Source organism: Theobroma cacao, chromosome 9 (assembly GCF_053813885.1).
Source record: "Theobroma cacao isolate CCN51 chromosome 9, ASM5381388v1, whole genome shotgun sequence".
NCBI classification, from domain to species: Eukaryota; Viridiplantae; Streptophyta; class Magnoliopsida; order Malvales; family Malvaceae; genus Theobroma; species Theobroma cacao.
This window is the reverse complement of record NC_142647.1, coordinates 6953072-6975513: the sequence shown is the minus strand read 5'-3', so window position 1 is coordinate 6975513 and position 22442 is coordinate 6953072. Positions and strand designations below refer to the sequence as shown.

At 36.2% G+C, this 22442-nt stretch overlaps 3 protein-coding genes and 1 long non-coding RNA gene across 9 annotated transcripts; 1 reads left to right on the top strand and 3 right to left on the bottom strand.

Moving 5' to 3' along the window:
- Window positions 1-433: 433 nt before the first annotated feature.
- Window positions 434-1771, bottom strand: LOC18588767 (uncharacterized). Of its 2 annotated transcripts, none has more exons than XM_007013399.3 (2): window positions 1182-1771; window positions 434-1043 (listed from the first exon to the last, which is right to left on the bottom strand). In XM_007013399.3, exons 1-2 carry the CDS (start codon window positions 1336-1338, stop codon window positions 772-774), a joined length of 429 nt encoding a protein of 142 aa, XP_007013461.3. In that variant the 5' UTR covers window positions 1339-1771; the 3' UTR covers window positions 434-771. The 2 variants fall into 2 exon arrangements, with proteins under 2 accessions (XP_007013461.3, XP_007013460.3); XM_007013398.3 differs by having other exon boundaries at window positions 434-1046; window positions 1182-1763.
- Window positions 1772-4568: 2797 nt separating this feature from the next.
- On the bottom strand, window positions 4569-8919 carry LOC18588766 (phospholipase D alpha 1-like). The gene is made up of 3 exons (XM_018128533.2): window positions 8561-8919; window positions 5247-7146; window positions 4569-5109 (listed from the first exon to the last, which is right to left on the bottom strand). The coding sequence occupies exons 1-3, from the start codon at window positions 8651-8653 to the stop codon at window positions 4676-4678; spliced, it is 2427 nt and encodes an 808-aa protein (XP_017984022.2). The 5' UTR covers window positions 8654-8919; the 3' UTR covers window positions 4569-4675.
- A 2714-nt stretch (window positions 8920-11633) lies between these two features.
- Window positions 11634-16327, top strand: LOC148760661 (uncharacterized). The gene is made up of 2 exons (XR_016028348.1): window positions 11634-12156; window positions 15679-16327. It is a non-coding gene; the product is annotated as an uncharacterized LOC148760661 (long non-coding RNA).
- A 109-nt stretch (window positions 16328-16436) lies between these two features.
- Window positions 16437-20219, bottom strand: LOC18588764 (uncharacterized). Of its 5 annotated transcripts, none has more exons than XM_088809783.1 (9): window positions 19728-20219; window positions 19544-19636; window positions 18943-19047; window positions 18646-18798; window positions 18461-18559; window positions 18134-18262; window positions 17263-17442; window positions 16994-17019; window positions 16437-16902 (listed from the first exon to the last, which is right to left on the bottom strand). In XM_088809783.1, exons 1-9 carry the CDS (start codon window positions 20061-20063, stop codon window positions 16734-16736), a joined length of 1290 nt encoding a protein of 429 aa, XP_088665909.1. In that variant the 5' UTR covers window positions 20064-20219; the 3' UTR covers window positions 16437-16733. The 5 variants fall into 5 exon arrangements, with proteins under 5 accessions (XP_088665909.1, XP_007013453.2, XP_007013452.1 ...); XM_007013391.3 differs by having other exon boundaries at window positions 16437-16776; window positions 19728-20218; XM_007013390.3 differs by having other exon boundaries at window positions 16437-16776; window positions 16903-17019; window positions 19728-20217.
- Between the last annotated feature and the right edge of the window lie 2223 nt (window positions 20220-22442).

Genomic DNA, 22442 nt, shown 5'->3' with positions numbered 1-22442 from the left:
AGTAAAAATTAAGAATTGGAGCAGCATTAAAATTGTAGAATTTTTTTTGGTTTGTTAAAATGCTCAAACTGAATAAGAAACCAAGCCAAATCACATTAGGATTGGTTTCAAACAAAAAAAAAAGGAAAAAAAAGTAGAATCCTTTTTTTTTTGTTTGGATTGTGTTTACACTCAAAACTTAACCAAACTGCACCCCTTCATCCTTACTCTAATTTATTCATTAATGTGCCACCGTGCAATTTAAAATGTCGTCACATATATGAAATGTTATGTTGACAATTGAGAAATAAATAATCGTTTGATTTGCAAATTTACTTTCAAAAAATATACATATATACTTGTTTGTGTGTATATATATATATCTTACTTGCAAAAGGTACTTTTGTCAAATTAACAACGCACATCCCTTGTCATGCGAAAGTTTTATATAAGATTATACGTAACACTCGTTTATTTTTATTGAGATAAAAATCGAACAAGAAGATTGTCATATAGAAATAATAAAATCAAAATATTAAGAAAAAATAACTATTAAGGGAAAATTAAGAAAAAAAAAAAAGAAAACTACCAAATGAGTCTTACTAGCCAGTCATCCCCAACCAGTACAAGTGTAAAACTTCTTACAAAAAATGAGAACTGAAATTAAAAAAAAAACAATATATACTATATAGTATTTACATAATTACAAACTACACAAAGTGTAGCGAAAAATACGCACAAATTTGACTGTACAAAAATAAAAATAAAAATAAAAATCTGTTTTCCTAGTTCTCAGTAAGAATAAGCCAGTCGCTGGACAACACGATCCTTTAGAATTCCATTGTAAAGAGCAACTCTGTTAGCGGGCATTCCTCTATCTTTACCACCACCAATTTTCTTGAACTTTGTTGATGAGTTTAAAGCTGCCGGAGAGTTATTGTTGCTACCTATTCTAACAGGATTCTGCATCAGCTGTCTCCTGAACTCTTCCCCATCTCCTCTCGGATCCATCACATCTTCCGCAAAGTGCACTTTCTTCTTCTTTTTCTTCTCCCTCTTCCTCCCTTCTTTAAATAAAAATAAACCCAAGAACAAGAAAGTTAATTAGCAGTTAATATATATATATATATATATATATATATATATATATATATATATGCATGCAAGTAGAGCTAGACGGCTAGTTGTTTATGTATATTTACCAGAAGATATGCAAGAGCGGAGGACTTGTTGAGAAGGCTGGGGGATTTGATCAAGAGGTAAAGATTTCTGCAGACGAAAAGCAAGGAGAATTACAGTGCCAGAGACTGCCATAGCTGTGGCTAATACCACTCCTTGCGAGCTCAATATTGAAGCCATGTTTTTGTCGGAACAAGACCAAAATCTCAAACCCAAAATTGTAGCTGAAATGGGTGAAAAAAAAGATGCTTTGGTTCTGGTTTTGCCAGGGGAAGGGGAGGAAGGAGGGGGTTAGTTTTGGTCTTTACAGAGGATAAATAGTGTGATGGTGGTGCATAAACAAGTCTGAATGCTGAATAAAATATTGGAATCAAATGGGCAATATTTTTATAAAATATTAGTATTATAATATGTAGAAAGGAGAGGATAGCCCGATTGGTGGCTCTGTTTTCTTTTGTACTGTTATTTGAATGCTAGAGAATTTTTCTGTAAAAACTAAAAAAAGGCCGAAAGGCATGTGTTTGGGCATTTGGAGGGGACTATATGGTTAGGCAAATAGGCTATGCTCGTGCACTACACGGCAAGGCGGAGGAGAGAAATCTTCTGGGTGACGTCAATTGCTTCTTAGGAAGGGACTAGATGGGCAGTATCTTATTGTCAGCTCAAATTTTTGTACAGCATTTTGGCAGCGCGTGACGATCAGGACGCTTCACTTTTAGGTGGATGTTTTTTCTTTTTTCCTTCTCTTTTTTTATAATTTCCAGATTCTTTGGGAAAACTGCCGCCTCATGTCATTGGTTGCTATTGTTAATTTCCTTAATTGTCTGATTTTTTTCGCAGAATTTAGAAAGTGATAAGATGTTGAGGATAAGGGTGCTTTCATGCTTCTAGTTTTTCTCTTAAGCTTTTCTTACATTGTTTGGATCCTTCTTTATCTGTACAAAAATCATTTCCAGGAGGACTTTTTTTCTTCCTCACTCCACTTTCATCTGTTTTCTCGATTTCCATCAAAACCCTGAGACAGGGATGATATTTTCTGTGTATGGGGCAGGGCATTGATAGTTCACCGGCCAAATCTATTTCTGTTTTCGATAGAATCTCACGAGAAGGTCACTCTAATTGAGGAAATGACCAAAGACATGAAAGAGGATAAAGACTTGCAATAAACAGACAAAAGAGTATGCAGAAGACAGAAAAAGATGTGCGACCTTTTGTCTGCATAACTCTTACGAACTCCGCGAATTTGTTTTGCTAAGCATCCAAAAGGAAAAAGAAAATTCTATATATACCATACGAAGATATGGAGAGTGGCGTTCACGCTTTGGAAAAGAGCGTACCTAGAATACATTTTTCGCTCAATAATTTTGGTTAATTTACCTTTGAATATACAGTGTTCTGTATCATCCATGATGTGGCAGACTCTCCCATGCCCAAAGAATGGAGTTTGAAGATGCTTAGATCTGGTTCGAGATAGGAAAATGACAGTGCCACCAATGGGCTAAGAGCTTGAATTTGATCACCAGAGAGACGAAATAAATAAAGTGCTCTTGGGCTGATGGGCACATGGTTGTGTTTAATGTCCTTTAGCAGTAAGCCACCAGATTGCTTTGTTTTGTACCAAAGAGTCATGGTCCAAGAATGCAGAAAAATATGGCAGTTGTTACATTTTTTTAATCAGACCAAATCAATGGTAGCAAGAAACGTTTTGACGCTGGAGATCATTTCTGTTTTAGATATCAACTCGTGATTTTAAAACCATAAAATGAGTGAATTCTATAGATAAGCACTGCCTAATTAAGGAGACATAAATTCAACATCACGCGATGTTGCGTATAGTTTGGAGGAAACAGGAAAATGATGAACAACGTTCGGAGAAGTGGGTGTGATGCGCTTTTGAGGATCATTTGGAGAAGATTCTTTTCTTGTCAGAAACTAACTAGGATGAGATTGAAATCGGATAAGGGAAGGTTTTTTCTCGGTTTCTCTTTGGCTTTAAAACTAAGTGGGGCTACCTGCATCCAGCGATGATCTCAGAACACATGAATATAGCCGTTGAAAGTCATCCTGCCTCTCAAACTTCTAGTAATTACAGCCCTTACTTTCGGCACAAGTTTCATATACGTAAAAGCACATTTGCATCAAATCAAATCATTAACTCGTGAAATCTACATGGAAAAAATGGTTTATGTCGGATATCAAACTTCTTATCACAAAACGTGAATCATGTCATGTTCAACAATTTTCCCATAAACCTACTAATTCCAAACACAAAGTCAAGAAATAGTTGTGATGTGAACTTCTTCCCTGGTTCTGAAACTTAATTTGTAGCCAACGACTTAAGTGTGCATGCACATTTCTATTCTTTGAGACTGCAATGAATGCTATGTTGGAAAACTGTAGGTGGATTGATCTAGAGGCAAGGCAAGAAGGAAACAGACTGAAGAAAGAAGAATGTTTTCCCACAAAGTAATTAATTTTTTTGACTGTATGGACGAAAACCGCTCAGCCTAAATGGACCAAAGTCAAAATTTTCTAAAAGAAAACAAAGTTTTGGTAGAATTTAGCCTATATGGACCACAAGCTTCATCAGTCTTACTGATGGAATCCACTAGCTATAATTTTCAGCAAAGGCTAAAGATATCTACCAATGAAATCAAAACTAAAGAAGCCTACACAACGAAAATTTGGTGTTAGAAGTAGCCTGCAAGCAACAATATTATATTAGGATAATGAGGTTTTGTGGATGTAGAAAATGGGTTTCCTTAGAAAACATAATTTGGTCTTGGAATAAATGCTATTACAACTTGGATGTCAACAGGTTAGGAGTAATAATGGCTAGGCAGATTATCATTTAGCTATCGGAAATTAAATATTAGCATTAATTTCGCATACTGAAGGAATATCCAAAAGCATATTATTAAAATATCTTCAACTGTGCTATACATGGAAGAAGTTGCGATTGGGATGTTCACCGCACTTGTTTGTCAATATTGAACCAGCCTTGACAATCTACCAGCAAATTGGAGCTTTTTGGTCTGTTCCCTAAAAGAGGAACTGAAATTGTACCTCTTGCTTTCATGAGTGCACCAATTTTGTAATGCATGAATAGGGAATTTTGGATAAGGCAATGAGGGGCATAGGTAAGTTCATGGTTGGAAGAAGACCTGGCCCTTCCAAATTTTGTGAATTTCTTTAACTCATCCTGTAATAGATCACTTTCATTTCTGTTCTTTTCTGAATCATATATAGTTGACCAGCAAAGGGTTCTCTGGGAATTTTGCTGAGGAAAACAATTTAGATGCTCGGATCATTCATATCTACGCGTCATTTTCTGTTGGCCAAACGGCTTAGTGTCATAGCTGCATTATTCCTCTCTCTTCAGTTGATTTGGCTTTGAGCTAGAGGAAATGTAAAGTACTAATATTTACTATATTTACTTCCACCAAACAGAATATCACTGCTGCTTAAATGACAGAATGAAAGAATATACATCATTTTGACTATTAGACAACTGAGTTTAACTAGTTAGAATGGAAGGAAGCATCTCATTTTTGGATCCAAGAACTCGAGCCTTGGTGTCTGGGAAATGTTCCAACCCTGGAATCTCTGTCACCTCTCCATTATGGGTAACTCGAATCGGATAACTTAACAAATGGCCTGGCAACTCATGATCTGACGTGTCACATGAGTAGAGATCCCAGTAGTCGTCAGCAGTCTGGTTCACCTTCCGGACGCATTCCAAGCTCTCTGGTTGGAGAAAGCAGTTATCAAGCTTGCCTAAGTGCTCATACCACAATGCCATACGCAACCCATGAATCTGGCCCCTGGCTGGCTCTCTGGTCGCTAGGTGATACGGTTGGTAGGCCCCCATGGCAATTTCAGTATCCCTGGCACCATCCATTGATCTTTGATTAATGTTGGCAGACCCAATTATAATGTATTCATCATCAACTGCAAAAGGCATATGGTCCCAAGTTTAGCATGTGCATCTCTAGCTAATGGAGAAAATAAAAGATACAGTTGGCAAAGGGTATAAAAAATTTAAGATACTTCAGCTATCCAAGCAAAAATGTGTCGAATTAACTTACCAATCATCATCTTGGCATGGACATAGATCATGAAGCGCCTAGATTGCTGAGATCTACTGTAATCAGTATCATGTTCAGGTCTTTCCGAAGGTTCATACTCCCCAGAAGTTATTCTCTCTCGGTTGCCAAGGCAAAAAAATGTCAAGTAGTCCTTGGGGTTTGCCTCGAGTCCCTTGGCTTGCAGGGCCTGAACTACATCTGTGTACATCATCTCCATGGTTCTCTTCTGCCAATTCAATATTACCTGAACAGATTGGCTGTGTGGGACACCCTCTGGCCACATTGGAATGACAATGTAGACAGTAAACCTCTCACCAGCTTCGATCTTACTAACGATCTTTAGAGACAGTTCCTTCGGAATAAGATGCAAAGAACCAATCTCCTGAACCTTAAGATCTTTTGAATTCCAGCTGAAAGAGCTTCCAAGAAAATATTGATTTTCAATGTAAATAAAATTCTTTGCTCGACGAATGGCATTGATATATGCATCCTGAATGCTTCGGTCAATAACATGATCCTTCACACTGACAAGACCCAATCTAGCTGCATCCTCGGGGTTGTGAGGAAAGCCGAAGGCAGCTCCACCATCAATGGACCGGAACAGTTGAACATTCCATGTTTCGTGATCTTCAGGGAATGTCACTGGAGATGGAGGTATGAATATGTCATCATGTTCTCGTAAATGAACTAGCAAGTCCTTTTCTCCTTGCTTCCTCCACCTCTGCTCAAAATTGAACAATACATCCCAGGCCACAGGCCCTTCCAATCGGCAGTGCATATCATGCCAAGGCTCCCTTGGCCCTCCTTTAGCAATTGAGGCATCATGGAAACAAGGTTGATGAAAATCATGCCGATGGACGGTGCCTAATGTCCGGAAAATTGGATGAGAGGGAGTGTCATATCTCCCATCACAAAGGTCAATGCCACCAATGAAGCTCACAACCCTCCTTTTTGATTCTTCGTTGGGCAATTCACTGTCCACGACCACAATCTTCTGGTGATGAGTGAACATGGTAGAAACCTCCATGTCTTGAACAATGCTATGCAAATGATCGGGATTGCGTGGACATAAAACACAATGGACTTTAGTGTTATGGAAATAATGTCTGGTATCCTCATCGTGAGTAGCCATCACTCCATCTTCCTTAAGAAACTCAACAGAAGTTCTGTCATCCCAAACAAGCATCAAAACACTGACGCCTTCATTGGCTTTCTTTATAAGAAGCTCACCAAGTGTCAAATCTCCATCTGGCTTTGGCCTCTTCAAGTCTCTTATCATGGTTATTTTAGCATACACAGACCACCCGGCTATGTAAATAAAATGTTTTGCATTAGAAATTGCAGTAAAGATGTCCTCCCAGCATCGGTGTGGTTCATAATACTTGCGCCCAGCAAGAGGGATGATTCCAGAAATGAATTTGTCAGGAACATGAGCATCTTGGTAAAGGGTAACCCTGCAACCTTCTCTTTGACTGAAGAATGTATATGGAACTCCTGGAAATTTAGGACTTTTAATTCCCTGAGACCAATTAGGGTGCCGAGTTGTATCAAAAAACTGTAATTTGACATGGATCCTGGACCCTCTACAAAGAGGTTTGTACTCTTTATCCACAACCTTAAGCCATCTATCTACTTCTTCTCCATTTAGTAGTTCTTCAACAGGCAGGTAAGCTCTTCCAATCAGGGATGCCCCTATAGGATCATTTTCTTTGATAGAAAAAACAACATTGGAAGCCTTATGGGCACAATATATGTGAAATGACTCATGCCATTGTAGATTAGAGCCTTCGTTTTCTAATAGCCTAGACCGACCGACTCTTGTTTCTTCTAAATCAATGGTCACATACAGTTTGGAAAATGCTTTCCCAACTCCTACACTTTCTTCAATGTTTTGCACTAGCTGCAAGGAAGAACAACATTCTTTTAACATTAACTTTTAAAAGTCAGATAAATAGCGAACTTGTAAATGATTAGTTGACTTCGCATCAAAACTTGCACTTCAAGTTAAACAGCTGAAAAAATATAAAATATAGTCCTAGGTTCAAGTCGGTGCAGAATTTGTCCAAATTTTTACATTTACTTTCTTCACAAGTCCATAAGAAGAAAAATGAAATATTAAAGAGTAGAAAGATGACCAAAAATCTAGGGACGTGTTGAAGAAACAGAGCGACAACTGCGTTTTATCAGAACATATATACTATAGAGATTCCTACATGTCCGAAAACTTGGGAAAACCAGTATTTGCCGTTCTGGAAGCGACCGAAATCCTGAAATCGTATCAGTAATATCAGGGACAGGGAAGACCAAATTTAGACAATTCATTATTCTTTTTGGTTTTAAAGATTAATGAATAAAATATTGTCTTGATTCTTGGACCATGAACCTTTTTCTAGGTCTAGTTGCTGGCTAGACAACTGGGGAGAGTTGTAGAGAAATGTCCCTTGGGAGGAAGAAGACTTGAGTGCTCTTGCGAAATAGTGTTTGCTCCTGCACTCTGCCACAAGGTATTGACAGAAGGCTTTTGTAGAGTAAATGAAGCATACTGTACTGATCTGCCTACGGTATTTTTTTTTTGGTATTCAAACATAATTAAGCTTTGTATGTAAGATATGATAAATAGCTAGGTATTTTCTCTCGACTCGTTTTTGCTTCTTGGGCTAGGATGTGAGAATTTCTGCCAACAGCAGTTAGTCTTCCTCCTTTTAAGCCTCTAAATGCCTAGTGAAGAAGAAACTTATTTCTAAGTACTTGGTAGTTGGTATAACTGAAGTATGATAGCAGCTCATTCATCTAGTAGATATCAGGCGCCTTCTTAGACAATAACTTCTGGTCTTTACATGTAAACATGAATGTTATACAGTTCTAAGCTTGTACAATCTTCTTTAGCAGGATGCCATATTGGTGATAGGCTTTGCCTGTATACTGATAAGTTGATGTTTTGGTCCTGTGGGAGAACTCTAACGGTTTGAACTTGAGACTTTAATTATGAAAGCCTCAAGTTCAAAACTTTGTGGAGGAGTAGATTTAAAGGATGGACAAGGGTCACCTTAATCAGATCGTGCAAGAGAAAACTCAAGAAGTCTTTTTGTACCAAAAAAGAACAGAAGAAACGACATTTTGCACTTCTCAAAATGTTTACACTATATATATATATATATATATATATATATATATATATATTTCAGAACAGGAAATTAATAAGAAAAACATACTAAAGTGCTATACTAAACAAGCTGGTAACCATTCATTTTTTGTAGTTTGTACAACAGATTCACCAACTGATAATATTAATCAACCATTCAAAAGGAGTATACCTTGCAGAAAACATTGCAGCAACTTGCTCCAAAAAGCCCATCAACCTCGTAAATCGTCACATTAAGTTTCCCATGGAGCAGAAAAGGTGCCATTGCTTTTCCCTATCTCTTGCAAAAAACTTAAGGACCTATATAGCAATCTATCCTTGAGAAGAGAAGGCATAGACAAACACAAACACCGCTGATAAATGAACTGTAAGCGTAAGGCTTTAAGAAAACTTGAACGTACAAACCAAGTCAGGAAAACAGGGTAAAGTAATAAAAGCCCTAGAACAAGATTCCGGACTGGATGAAGAAATCACGGGTCAGAGACAGTTGTGTTTCGTAGAAATTGCTTAAAAATTTGCATAGAGCAATGCAAGCACGTAGAATGAGTTGAACAGGTTTAAAATATTGACCGCTAAGCTTTAGCACGTAAAACTTATATGGTATGGATTCTAGCTAGTTATGCCAGCAAAATTGATTTTATTATATATCTGCTGAAGTTAGCACGGCAGCAAGGGTAGTGGTGGCTTGGTTGTATAGAATGGAAATAAAATATGCCCTTCTTAACAACTAGGCTGTGATTTTTCTTTTGGGGGGAAGGCGGTGATTGGGACAAACAGTATTTTGTCCCAGGCTGAATTTTGAAAGAACAGACCAAGAGAGATGAAAAAGATAAATTGGCCTTAGTTCTGGGAAGTTACAAGGAACAGAGCCATGAATAACTCTCTGGCTTACCAAGAGAGTAAGAGTAGACTGGTTCATATACTTCTTATTCCCTGCAAACTTGTTCGTTTGGATGCGAATCATTGCTGGCTGTTTTGCCTATGAGATGATAGGTCAACACGCATTATTGTAGTTTTCTTTATTTGTGTTGTAATTAAGCAAACAAAACATGACAACATGCAATTTCAGAAGGGAGAGTAAGAGCATTAAAGAACTGAAGCTTAATCTGAAAAAACGGAGAAAAGTGAACTAAGAGAGCTTCTTCATCTTCATTCATTCGAAAGAACTTAATACACTGCCAAACACATTAAATCCCTTCTGCTATATACACTAACAAGGTGCAGAGGGTGGAAATCTGACCCATGTATGCATTGGCTGCATTGCATGGCACTGACTGACATTTCAGCAGAACCATCTTCACAAGCTACCAGCACCTGCAAGTGTGGTAGGTCCATCTTGCATGCAAGCTCTCAACCTCAACAATTTGGATCCTTCTCCATTCTTTTCATGTATTTCTACAACTGCTAAGGTGAATTATTTTTGTCCCAATTTTCCTTTCCTCCTGTGTTTATTCAATTCAACTTGCAATGGAAATGTGCATCCAAGGTTAAATGTCTCTGTTTCCTTCCTACATTCTGCTTATTTGCGGCCGCTAAGAAAGGAAGGAGGAAATGGCTGAAACGAGAGCACTTGAAATTATTTTAACTCCTTGTCCTTGTCTAGGCATGTTACAACTTGCGTCATTTCCTTAACCGAATCCATTAATTAGTGCTAACAAAACAGGGTCAGCATAAACAACTCATGCTTGAAAATTCAAAATTGCGTCACACGTAGAAGCAACCGCGTTTCACTGCCTAACGGCCAGTCAATCTCTGCACCACTAACGCACTAATTTGACAATGCAGATGATACTTTAACTGAAAAGTCTTTGCGATTTTTTCCTTGCTGTTCTTTTCTTAATTGAGTTTTTAATAACATCCAGCAAATGACTTGAACGGATGACGTGGCAGCAAGAATTTTCTTTTCCAACGAGTCTCACTACTACTTTCTTACCTGGCAACTATTTTCAGTTGTGAGCGTAAATATAAGATACGGTCAGAAATCCAAGTGCAATGGGCCTTGCTAATTTTAATCATGACCATTTGCGAGGTTGCAACATGGACCATCCCCAGAGGATGCATCTTTCTAAGCCTATCTTTTGAGTTGAATTATGGTCCAGAGTCTATAGGATCCAGGGCCTAAACGTGCTGCTTCAGATAAAGATTTCAAATTTCATTCTCGATGCAATGACAGCTAACAAGAGTAGCCATTTGGTATTTTTCCGATGAGCTTCTTATCTTCTTCTTTGGGGATATGGAAACTTTTTCCAAGTTTCCGGACAGGCCGAAGAAGAATTAGCTTAGGATATGAACCACACAAGTAAAAAAGCGGTACGTACAGGGTCCTCACAGATAAACGCGCATGGGACAGTCCGCATGAACGTGGTCCGATAGCTGCCAAGAAAAATAACAGTCAAGTAAAATATTTTAAAGCAATTAAAATATTTTTTTTATTTAAGTTTTTTTTTACTTATTGATTGTTTTACTTACACAACAGGTAAACTTAATTTTCAGAATAGTTAATTTTTATATTATTTATTTTACTTACACTCTAAAAAAATCTAATATTAAATTAGTTTCTTATTTAATTTACTTACGTTATTAGTAAGTTTAAAATAGACTATCTCTATAAATAATTCCTTTATATTTCATTATAAAACCGAACAAAACTTTCCTTAGTTCTATTATTTTGATAAGGATTTTTCTGATTCAATTATTTTGAGACATTTTGTTTTTCAGCCCGCATGAGGAAGAGCTATATTTTCATTGTTGTGATTCGTGAAACTTGATTTATTTAACTAACCTCCTTAGTTATTCAGCTGGTCAACTCACTAAATAGTACAAAGCTAACAAAAATGGAACAAGCATTATAGTTTTAGGAATTAAAAGTAGGATTGGCAAATCTGTATTTAATGGAGTCTATGACAATGCTCGTAGGAAACTTCAGAACCGGATGAGATCATCAAAAAAGTTGTTTAGAGCTATATCTTTTACTTCTTGATCAATGGCATTTGTTGAAAGAGTAATCTTCTCTTTGGTAGTTAAGTAGCATCTGGTAGCTGAGTAGAGCTATTATGTGGCTGGAGTCAATGGTATTTGAAGATAGAAGAAGATTGTGGCAAATGTCAAAACGATGTAGTTTGTGTTTTAGTTGATTGTTAATGTTAGGTGCTTGAAACGCACTATAGGAAGTCGTTTTGGTAAGGGGTCTGTTATATGTTTCGAGTTTCTGTTTTAGTTACTGTTGAATCTCTCTCAAGAATCGATGCTAGTTCATTTTTTTGTTAGATTTCAGATATTTTTTTCTATTGTTATTTTACCGACGCTAGATCTAAGCTCGGTTAATCTTTGATTTGAAAACCCTTGTATAAATACTGGAATGAAATTTGAAATGGTGAAAGAAAATATTCATTTTCTAGTAAAGCTCGTTTACTGTTGTGCTCTTCTTCTTCAAATATTTCTTTTTTACTTTTCCTCTGAGATTTTATACTGAACATTCAATATGATATCAGAGCGTTTCTTCTTGAGGGATCTGTGAGTTAAAACTTCTTCTCTTGAAAGTGTTAGATCTTTGATTCTTCTTCAATTGATGGCTACTGCAGGTTTTTCCACTTCAACTCCTCCAGTGTTTACTGGCTCAAATTATCAGATTTGGGCAGTAAAGATGAGGGCCTATTTGAAAACTTTTGATCTGTGGGAAGTTTTTGAATTAGGTGAGGCACCAGTTCAACGGCATGCAAATCCAACCTTGGCGCAAATCAAACAGCATAGTGAGGAGGTAGCTAAGAGGTATAAAGCTCTATCATGCTTTCAATCTGCTGTTTCAGATTCTATTTTTGCTAGAATAATTAATTTTGATGATCCAAAATCTATTTGTGATGCATTGAAAAAGGAGTTCCAAGGGAATGATAGGACTAAAATGATTCAGGTCTTAAATCTGTCTAGAGAATTTGAGCTGCTTAAGATGAAGAAGAGTGAAAGTATTCTTGAGTACTCAGATAGAGTGTTGAAGGTGGTTAATGAATTAAGATTATTGGTGGAAGAGGTTACAAAGAGAAGAGTCGTAAATAAATTCTTGATTAGTCTTCCAGAAAAATTTGAAGCCAAGATATCTTCTCTGGAAGATTCAAGAAATCTTACTAAGATTTCTGTGATTGAGTTGATAAATGTTTTGTCAGTTTAAGAACAGAAAAGAGCTTTAAGAAATGAGAATATTGTTGAAAATGCTCTTATAGCTAAGACTAAAAACTTGAAGGTGAAAGCTAGTAGTTCAAAGAAGAATGAAAGTAAAGGGAGTAAGACTGGGAACGATAAGCAGAAGAAACAGGGAGATAGGTTTGATCCTTGTCCCTACTGCAAGAAAAGAATCATACCGGCAAGTATTGTTGGTACCGTCTTAATGTGAAATGCAGAGCTTGTCAGCAATTAGGACATGTAGAAAAGGTTTGTCAAGCCAAAAAGTCTGATGCTCAAGGTCAGGCTGCTGTAGCTGAAAAGACTGAGGAAGTAGCAGAACTACTGTTTGTTGCCAATTCAGTTGTAGAGTCAAGTAACAATGATGTATGGTTTTTGGATAGTGCTTGCTCTCATCATATGACTGACAATAAGAGTTTGTTTACTGATCTGGATACTAGCTTTAGAGCTAGAGTTAAAATTGGAAATGGTGAGTTATTGTTGATTGCTGGTATTGGTACTATAGCAGTTGAGACTGTGTCAGATATAAGGCATATAGCTAATGTGAGATATGTACCGGATGTAGATCAAAACTTGTTTAGTGTTGGATAGCTAGCATAGTGTAACTATGCTTTACTATTCAAAGATAGGTTCTGCATAGTGTTTGACTCAGCTGGTTGGGAGATATTAAATGTAGAAATGAAAAACAATTGTTATCCTTTGAATTTAAAGGATGCAGAACACTGTGCTATGTATACTGAGCAGGATTTGTTTGATGTTTGGCACAAACATATGGGGCATGTGAACTTTGGTTCACTGATAAAAATGTCTTCAGAAATGATGGTTAATGGTTTGCCTGAAATAGTTAAACCAGACATGCTGTGCAAAGTTTGTCAGTATGATAAACAATGCAGAAAGCATTTTCCAAAGGAGAGGAGTTGGAAGGCTAAAAAGAAGCTCGAGTTGGTTCGTTCAAATGTGTGTGGTCTTATGAAAACTTTGTCATTGAACAATAGCAGATACTATATTTTGTTTATTAATGATTGGTCAAGGTATTGTTGGATTTTTTTTCATGAAGCAGAAGTCTAAAACCTTAAAGCACTTCTTCAAGTTTAAGGCAATAACTAAAAACCAAGCTGAGATGAAGATCAAAACTTTAAGGAGTGATAATGGATCTGAATTCACTGTTGCTGATTTTGAATCATTTTTGGCTCAGTTTGGTGTTGAGCATCAGTTGACAATTACCTATTCTCCACAACAAAATGGTGTGTCAGAAAGGAAGAATAGAATAGTGGTTGAGATGGCAAGGTGTTTACTGTTTCAGAAAAGGCTACCAAGGGTATTTTGGGCAGAAGAAGTTAACACTGCAAATTATCTGCTCAATAGAACTTATACCAGGGTATTGAATTTCAAAACTCCTTATGAATGTGGTTTGAATGTAAACCATCTGTAGCTCATCTGAAAATCTTTGGTTGTGTTTGTTATGCAAAGGCACCAGATGAAAAGAGATCAAAATTGGATGCAAAATCAGTTTTAGCTGTTTTTATTGGTTACAGTGAAAGATCCAAAGGCTACAGGTTGTATGATGTTGAAACAAAGAAGGTTTTTATTAGTAGAGATGTTGTGTTTGATGAAGGTTACAACTGGCATTGGGAAGTTTTTGACATAGAAAGTTCTGATAAGGTCACTACTGGTAATGGAGATCAGTTTGAAGCTGAGATTGATAGTTCTTTTGATATAGAAGATGAAAGAAATGTTGTCAGGGGTACCGGGACTTTGCAAGATATCTATAGCAGATGCAACTTAGCTGTGAGTGAACCATCAAGTTTTGTTGAAGCAAATACTGATCAAAATTGGAGGAAAGCTATGAATACAGAAATGAAGATGATAGAGAAAAACAATAACTGGGTTCTTGTTGATAGACTAGATAACCAGCATGTTATTGGGCTAAAGTTGATTTTCAAAACTAAGCTGAAACCAGATGGGTCAATTAATAAGTATAAAGCAAGATTAGTAGTAAAAGGGTATGCACAAATATATGGAGTGGATTACAATGAGATATTTTCACCTGTGGCTCGACACGATACAATCAGAATGATTGCAGCCTTGGTAGCTAGGGAGGGATGGAGAATTTATCATCTAGATGTCAAGTCTACATTCTTGAACGGAGTCCTAACAGAAGACATTTATGTTGAGCAACCAGAAGGTTATGTGGAGAAAGGATCAGAGGATAAGGTTTGTAAGCTTGTTAAAGCTCTGTATGGCCTTAAGCAGGCATCGAGGGCTTGGTATGAAAGGGTGGATGAACATTTCAAGAAACAAGGTTTTTAAAGGAGTGTTAGTGAGTCAACCTTGTATGTGAAAGTATTGAAGGATCTGTGTTACTTATTGTGGCACTTTATATGGATGATCTTCTAATAACTAGTCCTGATAACCATCACCTAGCAGAGTTTAAGTCTCAAATGATATGTGAGTTTGAAATGACTGATTTAGGATTGATGAGTTAATTTTTGGGATGGAAGTTGTACAAGCCAAGGATCAGGTGTCTTTGCATCAAACTAAGTATGCAAAGGATTTGCTTAAAAGGTTTCAAATGAGTCTTTGCAAGTTAGTAGGCACTTCTCTGTCATTTGGTGCTAAGTTTAGCAAAGAAGATGGTTTTTCAAAAGCTAATGGTCAGATCTACATGAGCATTATAGGTTCATTACTTTACCTATCTGCTACTTGACCTGACATAATGTTTGCTACCTGTTTGATGTCTAGATTTATGCAAGACCCTTATGTTTTCCATTTTACTGGTGTAAAAAGAATCTTGAGGTATATTCAAGGTACTTTGAACTTTGGCCTGGTGTATAAGAAGAAAGAAAGCAATCAGTTGATAGGGTATTGTGACAGCGACTGGGCTGGTTCTTTTAGATGACTCAAAAAGCACAAGTGGGTTTTGTTTTTCTTTTAGGAGTGCTATATTCACTTGGAATTCAAAGAAGCACGAGGTTGTTGCACAATCTTCTGTTAAAGTAGAATATATTGCTTGTGCAGTTGCTTTTAATCAAGCCATTTGGCTAAGGAAGCTAATGGATGATTTGGGGTTTAAGCAAACTACAGGGACAGTGATTTGTGTTGACAATCTGTCTGCAGTGGCTAATGCAAGGAATCCGATTCAACATGGAAGGACCAAGCATATTAAGGTCAAGTATCATTCGTTAAGGGAGGCTGTCAAAGATAATGAGATTGATTTTCAGTATTGCCATACTGATGAGCAACTAGCTGACGTCTTTGCAAAGAATTTGAGTAGAGAAAGGTTTGAGTACTTAAGAGCACTTCTAGGAGTTTTCATATCAAAGATTATGTTGGAGTGTTGAAAGAGTAATCTTCTTTCTAGTAGTTGAGTAGCTGAGTATCTGTTATGTGGCTGGAGTCGACGATATTTGAAGATTGAAGAAGATTGTGGCAGATGTCAAAACGATGTAGTTTGTGTTTTAGTTTATTGTTAGTGTTAGGTGCTTGAAATGCACTATAGGAAGTCGTTTTGGTAAGGAGTCTGTTATATGTTTCAAGTTTCTGTTTTAGTTACTGTTGAGACTCTCTCAAGAATCAATGCTGGTTCATTTTCTTGTTAGATTTCAGATCCTATTTTCTAGTGTTATTTTACAGAGGCTAGATCTAAGCTCGGTTAATCTTTGATTTGAAAACCCTTGTATAAATACTGGAATGAAATTTGAAACTGTGAGAGGAAATATTTATTTTCCAGTAAAGCTCATTTACTGTTGTACTCTTTTTCTTCAAATATTTCTTTCTTAGTTTTCTTATGAGATTTTATACTGGAAATTCAATAACATTTTTATTCATTTACCACAAAGAAAAAATTAAAAAGGCAGAGAGAGAAGAAAAGAGAATTGGCGGTAAATTCAGTCTAATTACTGAATAATTTCCATCCTTCAAAAATATGATGAAAATGTTCTGGATAACAACTTGTACAACAGCTGAAACATCATTCAGGATTGCAAATCATGTAAAGAGATACCTTTTGTCTACAAAAGTGCATGTAATGTGAATTTACAAAGACAAACGATAGGAAGAGGTGTCCGGACTAAGATCTCGGGCTACTTGTAGAAGGTGTTCTGTATTAATATCAGGGTAGTGTTGTAATAGCTTTAAGTTAGCTGCGAAATCACCACTCAAAAGCCTGCTTTTCACACACAACAGCATGGCACAGCAAACACGTAGAAGCATATCCTACAAAAGGGACAGTTCGCTGTTAAGTACTTGTTTAAATTTGAGAAGATGATATAGAAAGAGGAATCAACCCCTAGAAAACTCAGTAGAAGGACTATTAGCAAAGGCAGCTGGACAGAGAGAGACCTGCACACCAAAAGGGTTACTCAGAAGAGAATCCCAGATTCTTAAGATAGATTGGAGATTGAATTCTTGAGTAAGTAGCAAAGTGATCCACCTGAACGCGTAGTACTGAGGCTTAACCTGCTCATTGAGATACATGGACGTTGTACAGAGAGTCCGCAGAGTAGAACAAGATTACATAGTTAATGATAGTAACTTGTGAGGGATAGCTTCATGCAGCTTGACACCAAGCAGAAATTAAAATGACAGGGGATTAAGAAATAAAGAAACATGTTATGCATCTTATCAAAAATTGATATATATGGCATGTGTTGAACATTTGAACGCGTAATAAAACACATCTTAAAATTCCATTAAACTTGCCTTAGATGTGAATTCAAGATGCCGCCACAGTTCCTCATCATTGGCTTTCAATAACTCTGCCAAGCGGGAAAGAGTAGAAAGTATGCCCACAGAACTATTATCCAATTGCTGACAGAAGTGATCCACTGAGTCGCTCATGAGGCGGACAAAACAAGAAAAACTATCTGCTTCTGCATTAGACTGCACAATGGAATTGAATGAACACATAAAACTAATTATCATTAGCAACCAAGCTATTAATTATTTGCTTGAGTTTTCAGACACTGCATTTTCTTTTGCTCTACTAATTTCTCATGATGTTCAACCCCTGACAGAAAAAATACTTTGGCCAAATAAAAGAAAATTTGACTATTAAACAATCCCCAACCCTCGTTTTTGTTCCTTAAGGAAAAATAAAAGTAAAGTTCAGGTAAACAAAATAAAAGACTAACAGAAAAGGGAAGTGTTCATGGATGAAGTGGGAGTGAAGATATGGGTGAGGCATTGTAACTGAGAGAATATGTATTTAAACTCATGCAAAAATAGAGATCCCTTTCTAATGTTCAGAAATTCTAACTTAGCACCTTTCTTCAGTCAATTAAAACCATGCCAGGTAAGAAAAACTGTTGATTGAGCAACTTTAGATACTTTAAGAGAAACTAACTTTTATAGAACTTATGCCTGATTTCAAAAAGTAGTCACAAGTAAACTCAGGGAAGAGATTTGTTGTCATAGGTTTGATCCAACCCAGCAAATAAATATTTTACAACTCAGATGTTGTTATACAGAGAATCATACAATTATAGTACCATCAATGACCAAGGATCAAAAGACACAAGGATCCATAAATGTTCTTAAGTCAAAGTAAAAAAGAATAAAGTATGATTCTTACTGCATTCTGCTCATCTATATCAGTGCTAAATATGTAGTATAATGGTGCCAAGACCTCATTCATGCCTTGGACATAACGAATAGCAGGATTGAGTTTTGAAAATAGGAGAAGAATATTCCTCATTGCTTCCTGTCAATGGAAACGCATCGCAGCACTGAGTGAAAAGTTAAACCCCAAGGACTGCTACCATAGATGCTAGATAATCTATTGGTTAGAAAAGCAATACCCTATATTCTCGAAATTTGGTGTGCTTATAGATTGAACAAAGTGTCATGACAAGAAAAAAACACCATAGAAGGAGGGAGGAAAAGGTGAGAAGTCATGTACCCTGTGTTTCCTGCTGAACGAGGACTCTCCAGAGAAGAATTTCATTTCAGGATGTGTGCGTTGCAAATCACGGTCAATCTGTTCTGCAATCTCTGTATGCTGGAAACCAATGTATCCATTATAATAAACATCAGCTAAAGCATAGCGTATAAAAATCAAGTGATGCCTTATGAGAAGAGATTTACCTCAAAGTATTGATGCCAGACACTAGACTTACCAAGGCTCAAAGGGTGATCTTCATGAGAAATTTTTTGTCGTGTAAGTGGTCCATCAGTATCACTATCAGCATTATGCTCAGTAGAGTGCAAAGCTTCTTCTTTAATCCTTGCAAGCTCTGACTAGATTCAATATCACGATTAGTGCGAGGGAAACTTCTAAGGTACTAACGACAGGTACTGATATTAACATGTAAGGAATTCTCCGCAAAGTATATAAAAAGATGTCTTGACTAGGCATATACTGCACGGCAATCAGTATCTTACAGGAGTTAACAGAAGCTCCTCTTTCAGCTTAGAATATTTTTGTCGATTTCCAGTCAGCTCTTTTTCCCATAAGTCCCGAGATGGAGGTAAGTAACCCAGGAGCAGCTGCGAGAATTAAACATTGAAAGACAATAAACACTTGTGCTGAATATAAAGCATGAACAATTCAAACTCTGTCATTATGCCTTTGAAACATTCAGGTAACAGTATAAACCATACATCATAGAGCCTACAAGTTAGGTTCTAGTTATGATTCTTATGAATATAATCCTTCTGTTTTGAAACTCTGCAGAGTGTCTTGCTAGCCAATGCAACGACAGTTCCGTGGTTAAATTAATCACACAGTGCGAAAAGGGCATGATTCAGGCAAAAATTGGTTGTGTTCTCTTCGATGTTAATTAAAATACCCTACTTGATTACTTATCCATATGCATTGCACTGCTATTTCCCAACCGTTCAAACATCAAATAGATCAATGAAATAGATGCAATGCAAGCTCTCTGAATACTAATGTGAAGTCTCTGTTAATTTAAAATATCAAAAACAGAATAGTTTTGCTTTCATATGCAGAAAATAATTAGGTAATGACTGAAAAAATTACCTTCCAAACTGTTGCACGCAGACCTCCTCCATCAGGAAGCCCTGTGCTAGCAATTCTTTGCAATTTTTCCAAATTTACCTCCTTCTGAGATATCTGAATTATAAGAAAATATTGGATTAAAAAATTAAGAACAAAAACTGAAATTAAAGGAAGCAAATTATTTATAACCTATTAAATCTCTCACCTCATACTCAATATCAGACCTTTTCTCATCCGTTTGAATAATTTTCATTACCAAAACATGACCCGACCCGTCTTTTTCGTGTCTCTGCCTCCCTTTTTGCTCCAATTCGCCATCCACTTTCACCTTCCTCTTCACCATTGCGTCCTCTTCAATTTCACCATCATCATCAGTCTCACTTTCACGACCCGACCCAAATCCGTTCGGTTGAATGATCTCGAGCTCTTCTCCAGACTCGAAAACCGAACCGGAACCTCCGCTATCTTCATCCTTGTCGTCAAATCCGACGACTAAGCTGCCGAGCCGATCGGGTAGCTTGAGCTTTTTGCCTTTAAGCATGGTGGCGTGGCGAGTTTTGGTGGTGGTGGGCTAGATGGGACTGAGTCAGGGGCAAGTTGGGTTGTGGTTTGGTTCCATGGAAGGTTTTCTTTGAGTGGTTTTGGACGAGATCTCATGGCTCGGAAAGCGAAAAACTCAGCTTGGGTTGTGATTCAGGGGATTTCCCTCCAAGCGGAAGACTGGTAGTTTTAAACGGTTTGACTGGTAGGTGGGTCCATCACTATTTTTGGAACCAATAGAAAAATGCCACGTTAATTATGTAAGGCATAATGTTGAAAAAAATCCATCAAACTATACCAAAAATTTCGTTTAAGTTCCTATTTTTTTAATTTGAGTTAAATAAGTTTTTTTTTTAAATTAGATGGAAAATATTGACATTATTAATGACTTAGTTAACTCCATTGCGTTAACTTACCATGGCAATTTTTATAATAAGGTAGTGTTTACATGTACAAAATAGACAGTGTGATATTTTTGTTTTTGAGATTTGGTGAAAGAAGATTTAAATTTTATTTTTTAAATAAAAAGATCATACACTAATTAATGAATAAAATACTCAAATATAATGATGTAATAATTTTTAAATAAACAAAATGTAAAACTTAATTAAACTTAATTATAGTAAATTAATACCTTTCAAAAAAATTATAATAAATTAATAAAAGAAAAACCAAGCACAAAGAAATTCAAACTCCTTACCATCATAAAATATTTGAGAGATTTAGTAATATTTTTTGTTTAAAAAATAATAAAAAATCCACATATGAGATTATATTTAAACAAAAGTACTCAACTTCTTCTTTCCCTTGGGAATCCTCCAATTCTTCATGAGTTAAACCCAAAAGGAAAGGAAAAGAAAATAGAGTAGATTTGAAATGAAGTAAAAAAAAAAGAAAAGAAAGGAATCGATTGACTTGTAATGATCTATTTGTAATCCATCCATGGAAGAAGACCTTGACAACCACCTCTGGTCATGTCACCAATTAATTGATGAAAATATGAGAAAGAGAAGAGAGGAAGAAGAAACAAGAGATATGAAAGTAATGTACCTTATTGAGGATTGAGTGAAGAGTGAGTTCTTCTCTTTTGCATCTGTAGGCAGTACATTTGATGAAGAGTTCTGTATAAGGGAACTCTCCTAATGGTACAATATGTAATAAAGGTAATATAAATACAATCCAATCTCTAAACCAAAGCTTCCAGCGGTACTTGGCTTGATTTACTCCTGAACTGTTGCACATGTGACCTGTTGCTTATTCTTAACGTTACTATCTATAGGCTCTGCTACTCTCAGACTTCTGGTATTCTCAATTTGTGTTTCGATGCTTTCATGGACATGTCGTGTTTCTTCTATTGCAACCCTTGTTTTGCTGTTAAAGTCAACTGGTTGTGTTCTGCTATCCTAGCTGGTAACGCAGTTCCTGTTTTGTTGTCGTTTGTTTTCTGTGTTGTACTTCTTGGTGTCGCAGCTTCTGATGTGCTTATGGGTGTGGGTGCTGTTTTTATACTCCCTCGAGCTGAAACTGAGCATGGGTGAAGTACATAGACCAAGTTTGTTGCAAAATTGTTTCGAAGGATTGTCAAGATAGAGCTTTGATGTAAATGTTATTACTTGTTATCTAGAGTTTGAATTTATTAAATTTTAAAATCGATTCATAAAATTTTAAAATCAATTTATTAAATTTTAAAATCGATTAACAAAATCTTAAAATCAATTCATCAAACTGTAAAATTAATTCACAAAATCTTAAAATTGATTCACCAAACCTTAAAATTAAAATTGATCTTAAATCCTATAAATAATTAATAATCCCTAAAGTGGATTTGACTACAGGAGAAATTCGGTCATCACAGCTCCATTCTGCCATACTCCTACTTTACTGAACAAGACTCCTGTTGATTTTGGAATATTTTCTCTTTTCCATTTTGTTAATTTTTTGAATATATATTGCCTTTATTTTGGTCACAGTACTAAGTAGTAAAATTTTCAGATACTCATACTAGTAATAATACTAATTTCAATAGTTAAAATGGTAAAATTAAATAAAAGGTCAAATCATATGTAATAAAAAATGTATGAATAGGAGTATAATAATGTTTTAGTTTTTCTTGACAATAAATAAGTTATACACTCCATAGGTTTTTTTAAACACATTTTTATACTTTTTCTCTCTCTTTGGAAAACTAATATTGAATTATTTTTTATTTTTCTTTCTTTTATACTTTCAGGTTTCTATTTTCTTTTTATACTTTGAAACACACAACAAGAGACAGCTATTTTTTTTTTTCATAAATTTCATTTAGCCCATTTTAAAAGTCACCCAAAACATCCAAAATATAGATTGAAATACAAAAATATAAAAGAAAAGCGACTTTTGA